The following is a 21,817-nucleotide window of genomic DNA, read 5'->3' as shown; positions in this document are numbered from 1 at the left end:
GTGTAAAATACACCAAGAATTGTTGACAGCTCAAAACAAGTTTCGGTCTCAAATGTAAACGAGGTGTAAGCATGGACTGTAGAGGTTGTAAGGTGGCGCTAGAGGGAGCTGTACGTCACTTAATTCTGAGTCTGCGCAGCCCGTGTGACGTCTCCATATTGAACTGCGCACAGAAATGATAACTAGTGTCTTTAATTGAAGAATCGAAGACGGGTTCTAAAATTCATGTTGACATACATTTTTACTTAATTAGAGTTTTTAAGTTAAGTCTGATTTGTAGTGTTTGCTGTTTAGAGAGCAGTGGGGAAGAGGTATTACTGTGCCTTCTGTGACCGCGGTTTTCAAGACAACCTGCATAACAGAAAGAAACACCTTAACGGCGTCCAGCATCACCGGGCGAAAAAAAGCCTGCTTTGACATCTTCAGAGGTAATAACAGAAAACTTCACAGAGCAGTAGGAGTCTATTAAACAATTCATTTGAGAAAAAAAAATCAGACGCTGCCACAATTTTAAATGAAGAGCGGACAAAGGAGCCATGCAGAAACTTTCTTCAGACAGGTGAAAAATTAGAGGAAGGCGCACCGCTGTGCTGCTTCTTTAGTGTAATATATTTTTTATTATCAATCTGATAAGTTTTTTATTTTATTTTTTTATCATGCTGTCTTTGAGACATATGAAGATGTTGGACAAAAGACTGATGGTGAGGCGCTACTGCAGCTTTCTTGCACCGTCATCTTATTTTTAGATGTGCTATTGAGCTTTAAGTCATAGTTTACTGAGAAGGCAAGCTTAATACTGAGGGTGAGGGCTTTTGGCGTTCATTTAGAAACTTTAACAGTTTGTTAGACGGAGTACATTGTGGCAATTTCATGTCAGTCAGATGAAAAGCGGCAGAAGGAAGACCCTGACCAAGATGGATCATCTAATGAGCGCTGCATTGATGAATGGCTTTCCAGAGGAGAGAAGAAACTGGCTGCTTTGACATCAGGAAGGTACTTAATGCACGATACTGCACAGAATAAGGCTAAAATGTTTCTAATAAGTGTTTCATTCTCCAAGATGGGTTTAGTTACTAATTATTTAGACTTTGATGTTGACAGTTGATCATTTTCTTACTCACATGGAACTCACAATTTACAATCTACCATGAATGTTGGTGCTTATGTTACCCATTGTTTGGGGTTTAGTATTATACCGATTTCAGATAGACTTTTTTGTCTAAAACACCCAAATTGATGTTATGATTGAATATGTTGCTTAACTTAAGGGATGTAAAATTTCAGCTGCTTAAAGCGTTAGTTCACCCAAAAAAACTCACCCTCATGTCGTTCCAAACCCGTGAGACCTCCGTTTATCTTCGGAACACAGTTTAAGATATTTTAGATTTAGTCCGAGAGCTCTCAGTCCCTCCATTGAAACTGTGTGTACGGTATACTGTCCATGTCCAGAAAGGTAAGAAAAACATCATCAAAGTAGTCCATGTGACATTAGGGCTGTCGCGATAACTGCAATATTGTAATACCGCGCTATTGACAAGCAAACCACAGAGGAAAGATAGAAACCGCGGCAACCGCAGTGTTCAGTTTTTTTTTTTATGAGGCTGTGGCCCTCTTTTTTTTTTTTTCAATTTGTCACTGTGCATTGAATGTTAAATAAATTAATGATACAATATGGTTACGACTGTAATTTTCTCACGAGCCGTTGTAACATTAGCTTTATGGTGCTTCGTTTGTTTTGAATAGGCCGGCTGAAACGATGGGAGGCGCTCGGTCTAGTCCCAAAACCTAATGTCACGTCGCCAGTTTGGGAACATTTCGACTTTCAACACAGTTCTATTTAGAACCAAAAATGGTTCTATCACCCGCTTCATATATGGAACTCCCAAATGGTTCTATATAGAACCACTTTAATGGGTTCCATAAAAAGAACCCCAAATGGTTCTTTGAATCCAAGTTAGATGGTTCTATATAGAACCATTTAAGGGTTCTTTATTATTAAACAAGTTTAATTATTATTGAATAAGAAAATATAAACAATCCAGAAAATTCAAAATGTTTAAATTTATTCAACTGATCATACAAAAATATTAGTGTCATTTAAAATTGCACCTCTCTATACTCTGTATTAGACAGCAAATTTCACATTTTTACATTTAAGATGTTTAATTACATTTAACCATTTAGTTTGAATTATTTCATTTAAGCATTTTCATTTTGCAATAAACATACATAATCTTGTTTATGTGCATATACAGTACTTCACTTTTACATATATCTCTGAAATGAGGAAAAACAAATCATTTTTGATATTTGACACTGCAGATAAAAATACATGAACAATTAAAACAACTATTAAATAGCTCTACAATTTACACAAGTTGACTGTACATTTTCAGTACATGTATTGGTGTTCTTTTGCTGTGCTCTTGTCTAAGTTTAAGCATATATTTTTGAATAAAAGTCATTGTGTGCTTAATGTCAACCGGGTATTGCACATAAAATAGACTGCAAATAGGCATTCCACAGCCTGTGTCATGTCAATGTCTGCCTCTCTTATGATGTTCACATTGTCCATTATAATGCTGACGCTTTCAGCCTTGAGGGAATCAGGAGAGCCGTTAAACACTATGGTGTCACAGTGTCTGGGTTGTGTTCCCTGGGTTTCGACTAGGTGTCCTCCTTTCTCACGGTGTCTGTCTCCTTATCAGTTCCTGTTCCCTTATTTGGTCACCTTCCTGCTGTTTAGTAATTGATTGTTCCCCACCTGTCTCCTGTTCCCTCATTATCCTTCTGTGTATTTATACCCGGTCTGTCTGAGTCTGTGTCACGGAGTCCTTGTTTAATGTCCTATAGTTATTCATGTCCGTCGCTTCTTGCCTTGCCTTGCCTTGCCTTCTTGTTCTTGTTCTGTTTATGTTTGGATATTCCGGTTTTGACCCTGCCTGGACTGTTTACCCCTTTGGATTACCCTTTGAATAAATAACTATAGGACATTAAACAAGGACTCCGTGACACAGACTCAGACAGACCGGGTATAAATACACAGAAGGATAATGAGGGAACAGGAGACAGGTGGGGAACAATCAATTACTAAACAGCAGGAAGGTGACCAAATAAGGGAACAGGAACTGATAAGGAGACAGACACCGTGAGAAAGGAGGACACCTAGTGGAAACCCAGGGAACACAACCCAGACACTGTGACAGGGACCAAATAAGGGAACAGGAACTTATAAGGAGACAGACACCGTGAGAAAGGAGGACACCTAGTGGAAACCCAGGGAACACAACCCAGACACTGTGACATATGGTTGGTGTAGCACCTTTGGGATCCTGTAAAACAAACATTTCACCTTTTGAGTGCTTTTCACCAATTAACAGAAGTCATCAAAATAGACTTAAAATTACCCCATAATTTACTTACCAACAAACCAACCAATGTATATGACTGTTTCTCCAGTTTAACACAATCTGAGATATATTTAATAATAAAAAGCTTTGTAATGTGTTTGAATGTCAACATTGCTGATGACTGAACAACATTCAACATGCTACCATGTCAGTTCCACTTTGATTACTTTGAATCTCATCGGTTCTTTCGTTCTTTTAACTGAATCGTTCATGACACAACACAGATATGACAGCTAAGCACGTGACACGCAAGAACCAACAAGACTCATAATTATTGATGTGAAGCTGATGTGCCACCCCATTGGATGTTATTCCCTTATCTATACATAGTCTAATTATAGCAACCTATCTTGGCAAATGTAATCTTTTTATCTCACTAACGTACCATTTTGCTTTAGAAGACAAGTATTAACCCCTGGAGTTGTACAGATTTCTTTTATGATTTAAATTGGGGTGCTATTCAATGACATTACAAAGCAGTGCAAACAAGACAAAGTTTATGACTAAGGAAGAGAGTGAGTAAATTATAGGGTAAATTAATTTTTTTTTAAATCGTTACAAATTTGGCATAAGGGTGAGTAAACTGACTAATATTTTTATATTTGCATGAACAGTTCCTTTAATTCAAGTCAAGTGCATCGAATGTTAATGTAACTACAGAAGACTATACTTACACTATCTACACTGTAGAGGAAGCTGGCGTTTTCTTTAAATAGTGCTGGCAATAAAATGAGTGCAGCATTCCTAACGAGACCTACAAACAGATACAAATTATTGTATATAAGGTACAGAAATCAATTAAAGTGATAGCTTACCCAAAAATGAAAATTCAGTCATCATTCACTCACTCTTGTCATTTTAAACCTATATAGCTTTCTTTCTTCAGCATAACACAAAAAAATATATTTTGAAGAATGTTGGTAACCGAACAATGCTGGTACTCATTCACTTCTATTATATGGACACCAAACCAATGGGCACCGTCGTTGTTCGGTTACCATCCTTCTTCAAAATATCTTCTTCTGTGTTCTGAAGAAGAAAGTCATAAAGATTTGAAATGACAAGAGGTTAGTAAAGGATGACAATTTTTATTTGGGGGTAAATTATTCCTTTAATATTTGCATTATTTTAATACATGTTTTCACTTATACAATTTATAGGAGCTACAACCTTTACATTGACAATGCAAACAATGCAACTTTACACTGGGCATGGAACAGATAGGTTGGATGGGGAAAAATATATGGTGTAGTTACCTTCTGTGGTTTCCTCTGCTAGTCCAATAAGATTGGCGTAGAGGGTTTTTTTGACTTCCTTCTTTTGCACTCCTGATGATGTCTGGGGCCATTTCATTCAGAGATGTTTCCATGTTCTTCGCCAAGTCTGTTCCAAACCTCATTGTCATTTCATGCAGGATCTTAAATACAAAACAGTAAAATTACTACAGGTGCTTCACTTTGAAATTAAATTTTGGTATGTTTTAGCTTACCTCAAGGGCACTCGAGTAATTCGACTCAGCGCAGTAAAAAGTCATGCCTGATCCTCCTTCCCTTGACAAAAGTGAGAGGAAGAGGATCAGGCGTGACTTTTTACTGCGCTGAGTCGAAGTAATCCAAAAAGTGCTATTCCGCCATACATTATAGTTTTATATATTCTAAAACATCCCTCAATGTCACAGGTAACACTAAAATCTGCTTGGTGGTTATGTTGCACTTGCAGGTGAGTTATAAACTTTGTGAGTTGAAACTTCACAACATCATAAAATTAACATTTATAAATTTTCATCTGTAACGTTACCTCTGAAACTTTCTTTTGCATCAATGAGGTTTATAGTTTGAAGCCAGTGGCACGTGTCATCTACTGACCATTTATCAACCATGGTTATCTGGGGATAAAAAAAAAACAAAGCATAAATAACACTTCATAAACCAACTATGCATTAAACACACCTAACGTTAAACATTTTTGGCTTTAGAACATTTGAATACTAAAATGTAACCTTGTGCTATCATCACTTTAATCCAGCGCATGCGTCACAGTAAACATAAACGAACGCTGCAGTGCAAATGTGTCTTTGCACAGTTTTAATAGCTACAGACCGGCCGGACGTTTTGAACTGTAGCCGTGTCCACTTTCCTGCCGAGTTTAGCTCCAACCCTGATAAAACACACCTGAACAAGCTAATCAAAATCCTCGTCTGGTCTGGGCTGGAGTTAAAAACTGCACGAAAGTATCTTGCGGGCCAAAGTTAAGAACTTCTACACCTGTTAACATAGGCCTGGGAAAAATACTCACCGCAAAATACTTAAACATAATCATTCACCTCCGTATACCCGGTTCACTTTTATTTGAATCGGCGCCGTTTATTTGAACAACGAGCGCGCGCTTAATTGAAATGAATGTTAAAATTCACGCTTCTGACTCGAAGCTCGTCTCCTTATAACACAGCTATCTTATTGTAGTTAACAATTCCATTAACATTAACAAGGAAATAAAGGGAGACTGTATCTTAATTAATTAAAAAACAGGAGCAAAATTAATTTAACAGGGCTTGAACCGATGGCTGACGAAGCCCGTCAGTGCCTCGCACCAGTGGTTTTGAGGTAAATTTTGCTTCTAGTATCAGTGTTTAACACAAGGGCTACTCTAACAAATATAAATATTAACTGTAATACAAAATATTTCGGTAAAATCATTTCAAAAATGTAAAAACTTAACTTACCTTAGGGTATGAACGAGCAGAAATGGCGGACTCCTTAGTTTGAAAAATTAACTGTCATTTGTCTCGACTCCTCTCGAGATTCATCTTCGCCAATCCACCAATAGGAATTCAAGGATGACGCAACGCATATATGCCACCGGGGAGGGGGAGGGGTCTTTTTATGATTATTTGTTTTTAATGTTCCCTTCGGTAGATTAAAACCATCACAATATGGTATACAAAATAAAGAAAACTCCTGGTTAGTTTGTTTTTCTTCACAAATTGATTCGTCAAAAAGGTAAACTATAATGTAAAGTAATATAAGTTTCATGCTAATGTACAGCTCAAATCATACATTGACTAGATATTAATATTTTTGACTACAGCAGTCATTCTCATGGGTCTTGACTCAAAAAGCTTTGTGAATGTGTTGAGTAAGGCCTATAATTATAGTGTAATCTTTAGTTTACACTTCAGTCATAAAACATGAATTATAGAACCATTTAAAAAAAAAAGGTTCTTTGGATGCAAGGGTTCTACATAGAACCATTTTTTTTTGTAAAAGGTTCTATTGGCCAAGTATGGAACCCCAGGGTTCTATATAGAACCTTGAGGAACCCTTTTTTTAAAGAGTGAACCCAATGAAAAGGGCGAGCCAGCGAATGTAGCCTAGATGAGCCGATATGCAAAATTTGCGGCAAAAAGATTCCTGTGACGCGGCAATACATCTAATTTGAGGTCATCGGGACATTCTAAAACGCTTAACGTGGTTAAATGTACTAATACAGTGATATTAACGGACCAAACTCACTAAACATCATATTAATAAAGTATACTATCTACAAAAAAAATCAGATGATCCCTGAATATGAATTCAACGCGTTTAATAACACGTTAAGCCTTTTCCTCCCATAGAAAACCATCATAAGGCTTAACGAGTTGAATTTATATTCAGGGCTCATCTGTTTTTTTTGTACACAGTATACTTTATTAGTATAGTGTTTAGTGAGTTTGGTTTTTAAAAATCACTGTCTTATTACATTAAGCCACATTTAGCGTTTTCTTATAACGGTTTTCTATGGGAGGAAAAGGCTTAACGTGTTATTAAACGAGTTGCATTCATATTCAGGGCTCATCTGATTTATTATAGATGGTATACTTTATTAGCATGATTTTTAGTCAGTTTGGTCTGTTAATATCACTGTCTTAGTACATTTAGCCATGTTGAGCGTTTTTCACGGTAAGCGTTTTAGAGTGTCCCCTGTCATCCAGCGCAGCTGCCCCCTCAAGCATCAGGTCGCGGAGCAACATCTAAAAGTACAGCTGAGACCGGCCGACAGTTAAGAGTAGCTGAAGCCTTTGCGAAATCTGTAAAATACAGCCGTGAAAGTAACAGGCATACCTGCTGAAGTCACGGACAACCTCCGCGTCAGTACCCATACCCAGGAGAGCGTGAGCAGATAACAAGCTCACACGCTTTCTGCATGAGGAGTGACTCCACGCGAATCCAGTGTCCTGGTGGGCCAGTGGTTGCGCGATAATCAGTCTAGATTTCCGCTGCCCTCCAAAGTCGCGCGCAAATACATGTGTAATACATGTTAGAACTCTTTGATTTATTTATTTATTTTTTTGGAAAAGGCATGAAATGAATAAATGTAAATGTAATGTAAATGTCCTTGTCGCTGTTTGGCATTTAACAATAAACAAAAATGTTTTAAAACGTGTCTCTCTGTCAGTTAAAAAAGCAACAATATACCGGTATGCTACATAACTCAATGATAGAGCTTTGTATGCAGCAAAATCAGGAAAATTATGTATGTAAAAAAAAACGCATTTCGCGTTATTGAGCCACTCATAATAACCGCAGGGGAAATTTCTTAACCCCGACAGCCCTATGTGACATCAGAGGGTCAGTTAGAATTTTTTGAAGCATCGAAAATAAATTTTGGCCTAAAAATAGCAAAAACTACGACTTTATTCAGCATTGTCTTCTCTTCCATGTCTGTTGTGAGAGAGTTCAAAACAAAGCAGTTTCTCATATCCGGTTCGCAAACGAATCATTCGATGTAACCGGATCTTTTTGAACTAGTTCACCAAATCGAACTGAATCATTTTAAACGGTTCATGTCTCCAATACGCATTAATCCACAAATGACTTAAGCTGTTAACTTTTTTAATGTGGCTGACACTCCCTCTGAGTTCAAACAAACCAATATCCCGGAGTAATGCATGCACTCAAACAGTACACTGACTGAACTGCTGTGAAGAGAGAACTGAAGATGAACACCGAGCCGAGCCAGATAACGAACAATAGACTGACTCGTTCACGAGTCAAGAACTGGTTGCATCGGTTTTCGGATCACTAGTAGTTCTTTCGGACAGTTTGATTCAATAAACCGGTTGAAGAAAACGGTTCACAGGTTCTTTTGCGCTCGACGTAATGGCGTCATTTGCGATGATTGCCCTTCATTCGTGCCTTTGGTTTACCCGCGCTCATAACACTAGCACAGAATCAGTTCAGAATCAATCACCAAAAGAATCAGTTCGGTTCAGATGCTCTGTGTTGGTCTCTTTCACGCTGAATAACACATGCGCAGTATCATCAGCTCCTCGGTTCTCGAATCGGACACGTCTAGACAGAAACGGTTCTTGACTTGTGATCAAAGTCATTATCTGGCTCGGCTCGGTGTTCATCTTCAGTTCTCTCTTCACAGCAGTTCAGTCAGTGTATTGTTTGAGTAAATGAATTACTCAGGGATATTGGTTTGTTTGAACTCATAGGGAGTGTCAGCCACATTAAAAAAGTTAATGCGTATTGGAGACGCGAACCGTTTAAAACGATTCAGTTCGATTTGGTGAACTGGTTCAAAAAGATCCGGTTGCATCGAATGATTCGTTCGCGAACCGGATATCACAAACTGCTTTGTTTTGAACTCTCTCACAACAGACACGGAAGAGAAGACAATGCTGAATAAAGTAGTAGTTTTTGCTATTTTTGGACCAAAATGTATTTTTGATGCTTCAAAATATTCTAACTGACCCTCTGATGTCACATGGACTACTTTGATGATGTTTTTTCTTACCTTTCTGGACATGGACAGTATACCGTACACACAGCTTCAATGGAGGGACTGAGGACTAAATCTAAAATATCTTAAACTCTGTTCTGAAGATAAATGGAGGTCTTTCTGGTTTGGAACGACATTAGGGTGAGTTGTTAATGACATAACTTTCATTTTTGGGTGAACCAACCCTTTAAGTGCGAGTGTGTTTTAGGGAATTCAAAATGCATGAAAATCTTGTTTTAGAGGTCACCCTGACACACATTAAAATGAGATGCCTGCAGCCTACAGCTGTGTCATTTGCATAATCACCCGCATACAGGTTCACATATGCTCTTGAGCTCAGCAGTGACCTGTTACTCCTTTTATTTTCAGAGTTTTAAAGACTGAAGAGGAAGAATGTGTTGAAAACATTGAGATACCTCCGTATTTGCTGTCTATTCCAGATCTTCCTCCATTTCTTCATCCCCCAACAACTGGTGGTTGGAGAGTGACACAATGAATTGGGTTGAAATGTAATTATAAAAGTTTTTTTTTAAAGACCATGCTACTAACTATTATCATTACTAAGCCTTTTTAAGCCTCTCAGGCTTTCCAAGATGTAGATAATTTCTTCCTTGTAATGTAATTTCTCCAAATTTATTCCATCACTTTCTTACCATTAGATAGATCCTCTGCAGTGAATAAGTGCAATACATTGATGAGCGAGTAATGCAAAATTCCTCCAAATCTGACCAGATGAAGAAAAAAACTCATCTACATCTTGAAAGGCTTGAGGGTGAGTAAATTTTCTGATAATTTTCCTTTTTGGATTAAACTATTTCTAAAAGGGAGAACAATACCCACATTTGTATCAAACTGTAAAGCATTACAAGTTGAGATGCATGGTGAAAAAATGCAATGAACTTGTATGGCATGAACAAAAATCATGTTTTGCATGAATAAACAAGTTTACTTTGTGGACAGTTAATAGGAATAGTTTGAATAAATCCATTGCAATGAATTTCATAATGTGGAGTTGTAATTTGTTGCCTCTGTGTCACTGCTAGATACTTTTTCCTGGTCTAGTTGTGTTTAGTAACTTAATACCAGCATCAGTAATCAGGTATATACAGCTCATGGAATAATTCAAAACCAAAATTGTTAGAAGACCCATTCCACCAAAGCATTTACTTTATATGCATACTTGTGTGGAAATATGACCAAATAAATTTAGCCAGACCAGCATCCTTTTTTGAAATGCTGCTTACTGTAGTAATATGTGTATTTGTAAACAAACTAAATTACAAGGACAAAGACAAAAGAAGAAGCATCACTGTTTTATTTCATTTGTTCACATGGTACAATTAATTGTAACACCAGCACATGTTGGCACATCATAGATTCAAGGTCGTTCTCTAGGGCTACATTGATGCAATTTAAAGTTACATACATCAGTTGCTTATATTAGTGTTACATCACTACATTAATATGATTAAGTGAGCTAATTTGTAACTGCCAACGTGTATCAGCCGTTATGTAGTTGAATGTAATGGATGTAATTTAAGTAAATGTGCTGTAATATTTCCATGTGTTATTAGATGAATTTATATAAAGAAATATTGGAAAAATACAAAAATAAAACAAATTTTCGTATAATCCTAGGAGTTTTACCCATTTATTACTCTGAATGAAAAAAATATATTGCCATGTTAAATAATAATACGCCTATTAGTGTGTAAAAACAATTTGCACAGCAGATCACATGCTTGAGCTTTGGAAATCGAGAGCATGATATGTTTCTGATGTCCTGAAATCAGTATATCTCAATTTGTATAGATATAGATATAGATATAGATATATAAATCGTAAATTTAATTCACAGTAAGTTGTCATTAAATAAGCATAGATTGCATATTTTAACAACAGAGGCTGACCTTGACAATACACAATACAACATGTCAGAAAATTACAAATGCACGCAACTGCAAAAAAAAAAAAACAGGTTTTCATCATGTCAGCATTTACCTTCATGATCAGAAGTCAGAATGTTGGATTTTGCTGACTACAAGTAAGAGAAATACCTTCCGTGATGTATATATTAATAATACAATGAAAAAAAGTCTGATCTTGTAAATTGATATGTTTCACTCTACAGCTTCATAAAACCAATGCAACACTATCATTACAGTCATATGCAGCAGCTGCAGATCCATTGAATTACTTAGTCATAACAGACTTAACGTACATTATTGTTTTTCCAAATTAAGTCAGAGAAATGTTAATGAACACCTATTTGTATCAGTTAAGTGTCACACAGAACAACAACATCCAATTTACTGTTTAGGCACTGAGATTACTGACAAATGCATAAATTACAGCTAGATGCTGGATGCAGACATTTATTTCAGAGTGTGCATAAGCCAAATATTGCTTGTTATGATTAGCTTCAAAATAATACTTCTGAATAACATGCACTGGTTCATTCCCTTTGAGTCATGCTATGAATACATAAACTTGAAGAAACTGTGTGTAATTTTGTGTATATTTGTAACTTTGGAGCCTCCTGCAGTTAAGTGATTGGAATTCACTGTCCTAATTACACTGGAAAGCTGTACACATGCCATTTGTAAAGCAATCCGCCGTTTTCACAGAAATTCGTACCTGATCAGTAGAACAGACCTTTGAGAGAAGAGTTTAAAAGAAATGATTCTAAAACCAATATTTCAAGGTAAAAAGAAAAGTTGCATACAGTTGGTTTAAAAGCAATGGAAATTTCAACTTAAGCTGTAGTTTTCCAGTTGACAAGGATCATGTGGACACAAACTTGGTTAAAAGTAAACGATGAGAGACAGTTATAATGTCATGACTTGAAAATTAAGAATTTACCATTATACAGATCACAATACCCCAGAACAAATGAAATCCACAAGTTGTTAAAGAAAATAATGATAATATTGATACAGACTGATTATTCACTGACAACACTGATGTTATTGAAATGCTAGGAAACACTTCATGCAAATATGTAATCATATGTAATAACACTCAGAACAATTATATTGCAGGATATCGACAAAAAAATTTAGCCTCACGTGGCACACTATACGAATAGCCTGTAATATTCAGTCATTTTCCACAATACTTTTTCCTCACACAAACCAGCAGATAATTTAATAAAAGACCTGACAACAAACAATCCTGAGAGTCAAGACTGAAAGAAATGTTTTTGCAAGTTAACAAAAGACAACTGCACAGGTTAGATTCAGTAACACTTTGGATTGTCACCAAATTTATACTCTAGTTCCATCACAGTTTATTTCTGGTACATTTCTAGTACATTCATTTTCTTTTTGAATTGCTCTAAGTCTAAATACTCATGATGATGAGTTTATTCCATCTTTTCATTCTGTATCCACGAATATCCCCAAAGGTAAAAACGGTGATGTTTGAGACCATGTTGGTGAAATAAATCTCGGATCTACTGGACCTAAAACTGTGTAACATACATGACCCAGTCACACAATGTTGTTTCAAAATGGGTAAATTTTGTCAATGTCGTTGTGTCATGTTATATAATGACCCTGACATGATTTTAATATAAAGTGGATCACAACTATACAACAAAATACATTACAACAGATGTCTACTTTGTAACATAAGCCTAAAAAAACTTTAATATTTTATAGGAGAATGATCCTTAATATACTATAATGACTTTTAAACTGTTGTTTTGGGCTAAATTATTATTTTGTCTGTCTAACATCAGTCTCTCTTTACCTTGGGTTAATAGTAGAACGAAAGTGCAGCCTTTGGTGTTTCTGTAAGACTGTGATCAATATAAACCAGTAAAATGAGTGGGATTTTTTTGTTGTTGCATTTTTATCTTGTTTCCTTTTACCAGTCATTAATTGTCTTGGAAACAGAACTATTTCATTCCTCTTCGAAGCATCTGATTGGCTGCGATGAGCATGACGCTGATGATGAATGCAATGGCGAAGGCACAAATCAAGCTCTTGCGCACACAGGTGTGCTTGACTTGTTGCATGGGACTTGCTTTTAGGAAAAAAAAAAAAGAAAATTAAAGAGAGGTTATTGTAGGTATTGTATTTTTCGAATAGAAATATTCAGACAGTTCTCAAATCTGGAGCGGGTTTCGCGATAACGATTGATCTTAGCGCTTAAGAGCGTTTTCTACGAGTAATTTTACGATCGTTGGTTATTGTTTCACGCGCGTTTCCCAACAATGCACGTAAAGCAATCGCACGTAGCTGTGCTTTAAGTGCTACTTAGGAGTCGCTATCCGTTTGTCAAGTGCTGAAATGTCACCTTATAGAATGGCTCTAGTAAACGATCGTTTATTGATGTTAACCTAATGCTGCGTTCTAGACAGACAACTTGGATATATAATAACTATAATACAATACAATATTATATTATATTATAGTGTATACTATTATAGTTTACATAATAATGCACTTTGAGTAGGCTATAGAGAGAGAGAGAGAGCAAGACGTCATTTCCGGGTCTAATTCCGGGTCCATGCCCCCCCCCCCCCCACACACAAGTCTTTGAAGCATTTCATACATTTCTTCTTTTTCCAATAATTTAATTCAGATGTGTATGTCTATATTTCTGTCCCTTTTAATTATTTCATTTATAAATTAATAAAAAACAAATAAATGAAGAAAACGAGTCATAAAGTGCACAATAAAGCACAATCAAATCCTTATATTACAATCGCATTGCACTTGAATCAAGTTAAAGGTGTAATCCGCCGATTGGCCTGCAGGTGACTGCATAAATCTGTCTTCTTACGATGCACTTAGGGCTTTACGATTACTTCAGAGAACTCGTAGATCTACTATGATTTTCAAGTGCTACTTAAGTTACGATGCTTTTGGGAAACAGACCGTAATATTAAGATCAGTCGTACGATCGTTTTTACGAACTTCTTAGGCTTACTAAGCTTTTGGGAAACTCAGCCCTGATCGGTTATTACTTAATTTGTCTTGTTTTATGCGTTTCAGTCTGTTTTTTTAGCAGAGACTTTTCAGTGACTCTTTCTGCAGGTTACATAGTTTCACCAGTAGATGGCGACAAGGACTTTGGTGTCAACCACTGATCTATAAATGACTATATCTCTCTATTATAGACCAGTGGTGTCAACCTGTCAATAATGAAACAAGCACCTGTCTTTTGAACAGAAAAAAAACATTACATTTCTTAACTTTATCCTCAAGTGTGTTTTATTGTCTTTTATTATTTTTTGCTTCAATTAGACACAATGGGCCTACGTATTTGCACAACGTAGAAACGAGTGCAAATCCTTGCGCACAGATCAATTTACGACAGAGTTCAAGTGTGATTCAAGTGTGAAGTAGCCTAATCTAATTAAAGAGAGATTGATCTTACTCAAAAAAAAAAAACCGTGAACCTTGTAATTGCAAACAATTAGGCTAAATTAATTTGTCATTTTTATGTATATTAAAATACTGGTAAATATAAACAGCCAATGTAGTTCCCCACTCTACAAAAAAAATAAAAAAACAAAATAAAATAAATAAATAAATAAAAATTACGGTATTAAAAACAGACCAAGAATGAAAAATAAATACCCTAGTTAAAAAATTCTATATTAAACTATAAATAAAATAACATATAAATAAAAACATATTTCCTAAACAATCATAAGCATATATTTTAAATATATATTTTTTTAATGTTTATAGCCTATATTTTTATGGAAAAACCGTATTTTTAATTTTTTTGCAGTGTAAATAGCTGTCTGACTCACCGCGTCAATAACAAAACATTTTGAAAATAAAACGCCCATATCTTAGAGTTTCCTTCAAATTCTATCTTTTAAATATGGTGTTTGTCACAATATTGGGAAGAGCACGAAAGGGGTTATCATTAGGCTGCTTTCTGTGCGTGACACCTGTGAACAGAGGTTATATCTACGTACTGTCATCAAAATGTTTGTTTGGGGGCTGTACGCTGATTTCACAGCAGACCTTTTAAAATAAACAGTGTAACTTCATGTTTGGTTGACTGCATTTTAGTTTGATGATGAACGGCTGAGAACCAATGTTGCTAGTCTGTGCTTGAGGCGCCTGTGCAAGCAGATGGATTAAACCTTAAATCTTACTGGTTAACGATCGACTAATGAGCTTCGTTTGATGGTCAGGAAAATGAAAATGAACAAAATTCTGCCATTCTACAATTCTCCACCGTTTTTTATGCTTCATGCAAGTTCAGTTAACTCAAAAACTTGCGTACACGATCTGAGACCAGACGTGAGATTTTAACGTAACCACCACTCATGTCCATATTGATAAATTACAAGGTTTTGCGTTGAAACGACTGTATGCCCAATTTTCTGCCATACGTTCATTTCATAAATGAGGCCCACTGTGTATAAGCTTCTTACAAAAGGGAATAAAAACTTGCCAGTGGCTGGTATTCAGTAAAAAGCTATTTTCTACCAAAGAGTACGATGTATTCAAGTGCTCATCAGTATTGCAGATACATTCCCCACTGCTTCAAACAGATTCATGAGTTCCTTTATTTCCCCGGGACTATCAACAGAACATGTTTCAGCTAAAAATAGACCATTTTTTACACTGCAGCAATGGCCTCTGTGTCTTGGGTTTTTAATGGAGTTGACAGACAATTTTGATTGACAAGATAAAGCCCAGGCACTTCATAATGAAACGGATGCGTGGGCACACACAGGGAGCAAATATCCTAGAGACAAACAGCCAAGGTCAATGTATCATGTTTGTCACAATTTTGTTATCGTCTTTTGCTTTGCTGTTGAGAATTGTTACTGTATGAAGACTTACTGTCAATATCTACTTGGCACTCGGGGCTGTTTAAGTGACTCTCCTCAGTCATGATGATGTTCTCGATGTCTTTCATAGTCAGATGGTCACAGAAGGTGTCATACAGGAGTCTCTTCAGCTCATCCACAGTCAGCTTTTGCATGTCACACTAGTGACACAAGGAGAATGGAGAGTAATACTAACCTTTTCATTAAAGGAACAATATTCAAAATGCCCTATATCCCTGTAAATGATGATATAACTGCTATAAATGATTAGCCGCTAATGCACAGATGAGTTATACTAAATACCACATTTAAGAGAATACTGCCTTCTAATGGACTGAAACGGCACTTTCAACATAAATTTTAATTCAATGCTATTACTATTAAAGAAATGTCAGCAAGTTAATTGCAGAGTGTGAATAATATATGAATAATCTTCTTTTCCACCAGTAATCACAGGGAGTCCCAAAACAATGGGACAAAGTAAAGCTGAATCCATGTAGAACTAATCATTGAGACTATGGGGGGAAATAATTGAGATTATTTTAAAGAAAACCTCCTCACCTTCCAGAATATGGAGTCAAACTCGGCTCCGTGAAATCTGTCAGGCATACCGGCTGAAGACAGTTTTGGTCCAAGAAGTGCCACGAACTCTTCAAAATCAACCTGACCGTCACCTGCGAAATAAAAGATACCAAAACACTGGCCGGCTTCACTGTAACCTTTTCTTGTGGGAGATTGTAATCTTACGCTGATCGAGCAGAAAAGCCAGACTCTAATCTTATGAATCCTTATCAGGAACATCAGTCCTTTCTTCAATGATTCACAATAACCATCACAATATTGAATTGTTTTGCTGTTGCAGTTGTTTTATATTGAATTTGCAATTCCACCATACCTCTCTGATAAATGTTCCCATAGCAGGGCTTAGATGCAATCAAAACGAGACAAATTAATAGCGATCTAGAGAATATCACACAATTTAACAGGTGAGGGCTGATATACCATCCATGTCCAGTCTCTGAATGATCACCTCCAGCTCCACTTCATTTGGCATGTAACCAAGAGACCGCATGGCCACTCCTAGCTCCTGTTTTGAGATGAATCCGTTCCCATCACGATCAAACACCTTAAAGGCTTCACGGATCTCTACAGATGAGCAAGATACATCGCCATGTGAAAACGCTACAAACATTTTTAATGTTAAACATGACAACATTATCTATATTAGTATGCTTGGTGGGAAAGTTGGACCACTTTGTGGATAAATAAATGCCATGATTTATTGCCCTTTAAATATCAGGAGACAATCAAATAAAACATTATTAATAACTGTCATTAAAAGTCATTAATAAGTGTCACAAGGAAATTTTAATATGCCAAGCCATATTTATATATGTGTGTGTGTGTGTGTGTGTGTGTGTATAAACTTGGATTCACATCACTCTTTTATCATTATGTTTCTGAGCTAACATTGCATTAACCATGTCATACGGCCTGTGGACACAATCACTTAATTGTAGCTAACGCATAGACACGAGATTACACATGGTATCTGACTTTTTTTATTCTGACATGTCTCTTTGTTAAATATATTTTAAAGAAATTCCCCACATCACTATGTAATCAAAAGTTAGGGCTTTATCTCTCAGGAACTGAATCAGTGTCAGCTAGGTCCATTTATCACATGAATGTACATACATATTGGAAAGTCTGTACACAGAAACAGTATGCATAACATCATTCATTCAAGTAATCAATCAATCAATAAAATAAATTATGGCATGTAATCTATGTACTTCCACAAAAAAAAAAAAAAAAATAATAATAATATTAATAAATGTTTAAAGACTGTTGAATATGGTGCAAGCATCTGTTAAAGTTATTAACAATGAATGTAATTTACATGTGTTTTTTAAATGTGTCTTTGATTTAGTATTTGTTGTAATTTTTGAATGTAATGCTAATTTAGATATGAAAGCTCGCCTTCACAGTTCACACTGTAAGCTTGAACTCCACTATAGATTTAACCCAAAGGCGATTGTTCATACATTCATATTAAAACCAACACATAAAACATTTTTTTGTCGACCTTTGTAAATAGTGTATAGGAAAAATAAAAAAAAGCAATTTCTTCATAGTGGACAGTAGAGGCTGCCGCAGGGCGCTCTCCGTGGTGCTGAAATATACATTCACAAAGTACTGGCAGCACTATCGCCACTGATAACGTCTCTCTTTAACTCACAATGAAATATCACTTACCCTCCACTTCATCCTCGGGGAGGCTGACAGGAGTCCTGTAGGAGAGGATATCTGGAATTGAGCAAAGTCCCCTGTACATGAACCTGGAAGTCACAGCACGCACTGGCATTTCTCCGAGGGCAAATTAACGCTTGTGACCTGTTCTTCATATAGCACCTGTAGTTCGGCCACTGCAACTTTACTACAGAGCGCTTTCTGATAGCCCAAAACCAATAATCAAAACGCGTGTCTGATTCTTCTCCATCCCGTCTTATTGTGGTCCAAGTGCGATTAGTCACTCTGCACACTCATGCATGGAATGATCATTCATTCGATCGACTGCGGATTGCTTGACATCAGGTGCAAAAACTATTGCCATTTGATTTCACGAATTCAAACATTCAAGTATTGCCATTCAGACGGAGCCTTTATGGTACAGGTGCGCGTATATTGCTGGAAATGTCCCCCTGTTCTGTACATCTTCAACTGGGTTTGAAGGATAAACGTAGAGCATCCCAACGCCTGTTCAAAAACAACGTGCAGTCAGCTCTCCTTGAGATTACGGTGGTTCCATTAGCTTATATTCACCGTGTACAAATCTCCACGATGCGCACAAAAACCTTCGATCGAGTGCAAAAAACCAGAATTGTGTCACATTATACTAGTGCGCATTACCTCCTGGGCATCACCGCCTCCCTCACGCGCTTGATGCAATCCTACAGGTAGTCGAACGGTCTCTAGTTGTACAAATCAGAATATGTTGAAGCATTCCAATCACCGATATTTCTAACATTTTAATTATTTTTGTCCATTAGGTATATCGGAGAAAATCTGGCATGCTCTTAGGTCTTAGGTAGATCCTCCGTTACAGAACGACAAACAGCGAGTTCATTTACTAGAAATGGCTGCTGGTAATTGATTTGCGCAAACTCGAAATGCTAAATAGAAATCCAAGAAATCAGTGCTCCGCTGCGTCCTCTGTGAGGTCTGATCCACGAATGCGCGAGCGCCTGATGCGTGTCCCTTCAGCCAAAGTCACTCGCCTACACTATCTGCGCGCGCTCAAACGCGTGAAACATACCAAAGAAATATATCCAAACTCTATAATTTTTTCAAAAAGTCTTTATCTTAATTTTGTTGTTTGTCGGTAACTCAGTGACTGTGAACTGAGCTGAATAAGTAAGCTCAGATCAGTGTATGTTAAGAATTTCTAAATTTTACGGTTCTAATAATAATTTATAATAGTCTCGGTTGCGTGTTTTCAAACGCGATAGGTAATGCACATGTCCGTTTCGGCTTCCCGTGGTCTAGCTCACGCTGCATACAGGTGAATTTTTGAGTTTTGTTTATAAGTTATGAGGCTGTTGAAGTGGCTGCTTCTGAGAAAAAAAGGTGCTGGATTTGCCAATGCTTTGGCTTTGTTTTCAGAGTTATATTGCTGTTATTCGATAGTTATTGCATCTGAACCAAAGTTAACAAAGTTTCCAAAGTTACTTTTGGTGTCGTCTTCAATAAATGAAATTGGTTTTCACTCTGGGGCATAATAAAGGACTAGAAGTTATAAAAAATAGTTCAAATGTGGCTTGCCAAACGATGCTTGATTTATAAAGCAGAACTGCAGCTCTGAATGATTTCAGTTGAGGTAAAATTGACAGGTGTGAAGATGGGCAATGCAAGTGTTGTATTTCTTCCCTTTTAACTGCACAAGAAGGTCAGATATTTTTAAAAGATATGTTTGTGTGTACTTATGTATAATCAATACAGCCTTTAATTTAAGAGAAATAGAGAAATGCTGCACATTTATATTTCCTGTGTCAGCTTGTGCTGATGGACTGTTTGACAGCTTGTCTCAGAACTGATCTCTCTCTACTGCACCTGACTCTTTCCCCATGTCTCTTAAGTCAAATGTCTGTCTGACAATCTGGAAGCAGTTAGCATGCATTTGAATATTGTGAAGTTATACCTAATTTTTTTCATCATGCTCTAAAAACTTGCAATTTAGCAGTCACTTTTTAATCCAAGTTGATTAATACACACTAATTCCAGACCAATGTCTTATAACGATCTGAGGTTACGTGCCTTGTTCAAGGGCAGTTACAGTGGGATTACTGATTTTAAGATGGTTTCTGTAGTGGTTGAAAATCTAAAACCTTTTAGAAAATCTAAAAAAAAAAAAAAAGTGTTCTAAGTTTCATGAACTGAGAGCTCTTATATCCCTCTTCACTCCTAGTAGAAATGCATGTATTGATTTTGTTCAACTACAAGTGATGTGGCTTTTGTTTTAATTCACAGCCTCTTGAAATCTCCTAAGCTCTTTCACCCTATAGCCTAGTCTTCAGTCCTCTTAAAACTGTCTGAGACTATAGCAAACTGGATCAAGCGAAAGGCTTATCATGACTGGAATGTAAGATACTGTCACAGTTTTTTCTGATTGTACTAAAATGATGTAGCGAAACATTAGCTCATGTCGTTTTCTGATAGATTGGTACTTGTTGACAATTTTGCCTGCATCAGAGAAAAACCATCATTGATAAAATAAAGCAGTACCATATTTCACAGCATGAAAAATGTAATCTGTTAAACTAACAGAGCGGAGAGAGATACTTCAAAACCTCATAAATGCAACCTGTATTGCATTGTATCCCTTTACTGTCCCAAATGCTTTTTGGAATATTGATTGTGTCTGTAATTGCCTAGAGAGGCATTTACACGGATGACTGTTCATTGGCACCTTTTCTTTTTTTAATGGAAATCCACATGTGTTCAGAATATAATCAGTTTATTAAGAGAGAAAACTGCTTAGGGTCTACTTAGCAGAAGGTGTCTAATATATGGTAAAACTGGACTAATGGGCACTTTTATAGTACTCCATGTGATGTGTATTTTTATATAAACTTAATTTTTACATTTTAATCAAATGCATTTTTATATTGGTCACCTTGAAATTTTCATGCAGAGCGAAAATGAAATGTAAGCATTGCTGTATGTCTTGCACTGCCTCTCTTTGTGTCTCTCCTTGTACCTCCTATTCTGGTCTAATGTCTTTTGTAAACAAAATTTTAATGTATTTCTCTAAATTAAATTTCCTACAACAAACGGTTCTACTAAGGCATATTTGTTTGAGATTTATGACTTAGATAGTGTCATGTAGAGGGCAATGATTCATTTCAACCCAGTAATGATTTAGATTATATCAAACAAAGGCTACTCGGATAAATTAACCCATTAAAGAGGCTCAGTGATTCTTGACAATGTGAAATATGCTCTAATAATTCAAGCTCCATTGATAGTTTGACCTGATTCTTCTGGTTTGACTCAGGTGAGTTGGGTTTCCTAATCATTATCATGTTAAAGTTGTTTTCTCAAGTGATCCCAGCTAAAATAAACTCACAAATATATACACATTTTTTTTCAACCTGTTTTATAGACACTTTTACTGTTCACATAATTCATCAGCCCACCTCAGTATAACAAGGTAATTTGAATGATTCCTAAATATGCAGAAATCACTCAGGAAGCAAGTGTTTTATTTAGAAATGTATTTTCCACGAGATTCCAGATGAATGATTAAAGTTTCCAACTAATATGCCCA

At 36.4% G+C, this 21,817-nt stretch overlaps 2 protein-coding genes and 1 long non-coding RNA gene across 6 annotated transcripts; 1 reads left to right on the top strand and 2 right to left on the bottom strand.

The window, feature by feature from the left end:
• The first annotated feature begins 324 nt into the window (after positions 1-324).
• On the top strand, positions 325-10,143 carry LOC132139658 (zinc finger matrin-type protein 5-like). Of its 4 annotated transcripts, none has more exons than XR_009433648.1 (3): positions 325-559; positions 828-993; positions 9,549-10,143. XR_009433648.1 is itself a non-coding variant. In XM_059548174.1 (3 exons), exons 1-3 carry the CDS (start codon positions 515-517, stop codon positions 9,673-9,675), a joined length of 318 nt encoding a protein of 105 aa, XP_059404157.1. In that variant the 5' UTR covers positions 326-514; the 3' UTR covers positions 9,676-10,143. The 4 variants fall into 4 exon arrangements, 2 of the variants coding, with proteins under 2 accessions (XP_059404157.1, XP_059404158.1); XM_059548174.1 differs by having other exon boundaries at positions 326-559; positions 848-993; XM_059548175.1 differs by having other exon boundaries at positions 331-559; positions 878-993.
• LOC132139659 (uncharacterized) lies at positions 3,309-6,600 on the bottom strand. Its single transcript, XR_009433649.1, has 5 exons — positions 6,133-6,600; positions 5,208-5,295; positions 4,667-4,827; positions 4,085-4,164; positions 3,309-3,332 (listed from the first exon to the last, which is right to left on the bottom strand). It is a non-coding gene; the product is annotated as an uncharacterized LOC132139659 (long non-coding RNA).
• A 2,649-nt stretch (positions 10,144-12,792) lies between the features above and the next one.
• Positions 12,793-19,192, bottom strand: LOC132139657 (calcium-binding protein 7-like). The gene is made up of 5 exons (XM_059548173.1): positions 18,247-19,192; positions 16,990-17,133; positions 16,549-16,661; positions 16,001-16,148; positions 12,793-13,208 (listed from the first exon to the last, which is right to left on the bottom strand). The coding sequence occupies exons 1-5, from the start codon at positions 18,353-18,355 to the stop codon at positions 13,081-13,083; spliced, it is 642 nt and encodes a 213-aa protein (XP_059404156.1). The 5' UTR covers positions 18,356-19,192; the 3' UTR covers positions 12,793-13,080.
• Between the last annotated feature and the right edge of the window lie 2,625 nt (positions 19,193-21,817).

Source organism: Carassius carassius, chromosome 4 (genome assembly GCF_963082965.1).
Source record: "Carassius carassius chromosome 4, fCarCar2.1, whole genome shotgun sequence".
Lineage (NCBI taxonomy): Eukaryota > Metazoa > Chordata > Actinopteri > Cypriniformes > Cyprinidae > Carassius > Carassius carassius.
Note: the sequence above shows the minus strand (reverse complement) of the source record. Positions and strands in the feature narration are given on the sequence as shown.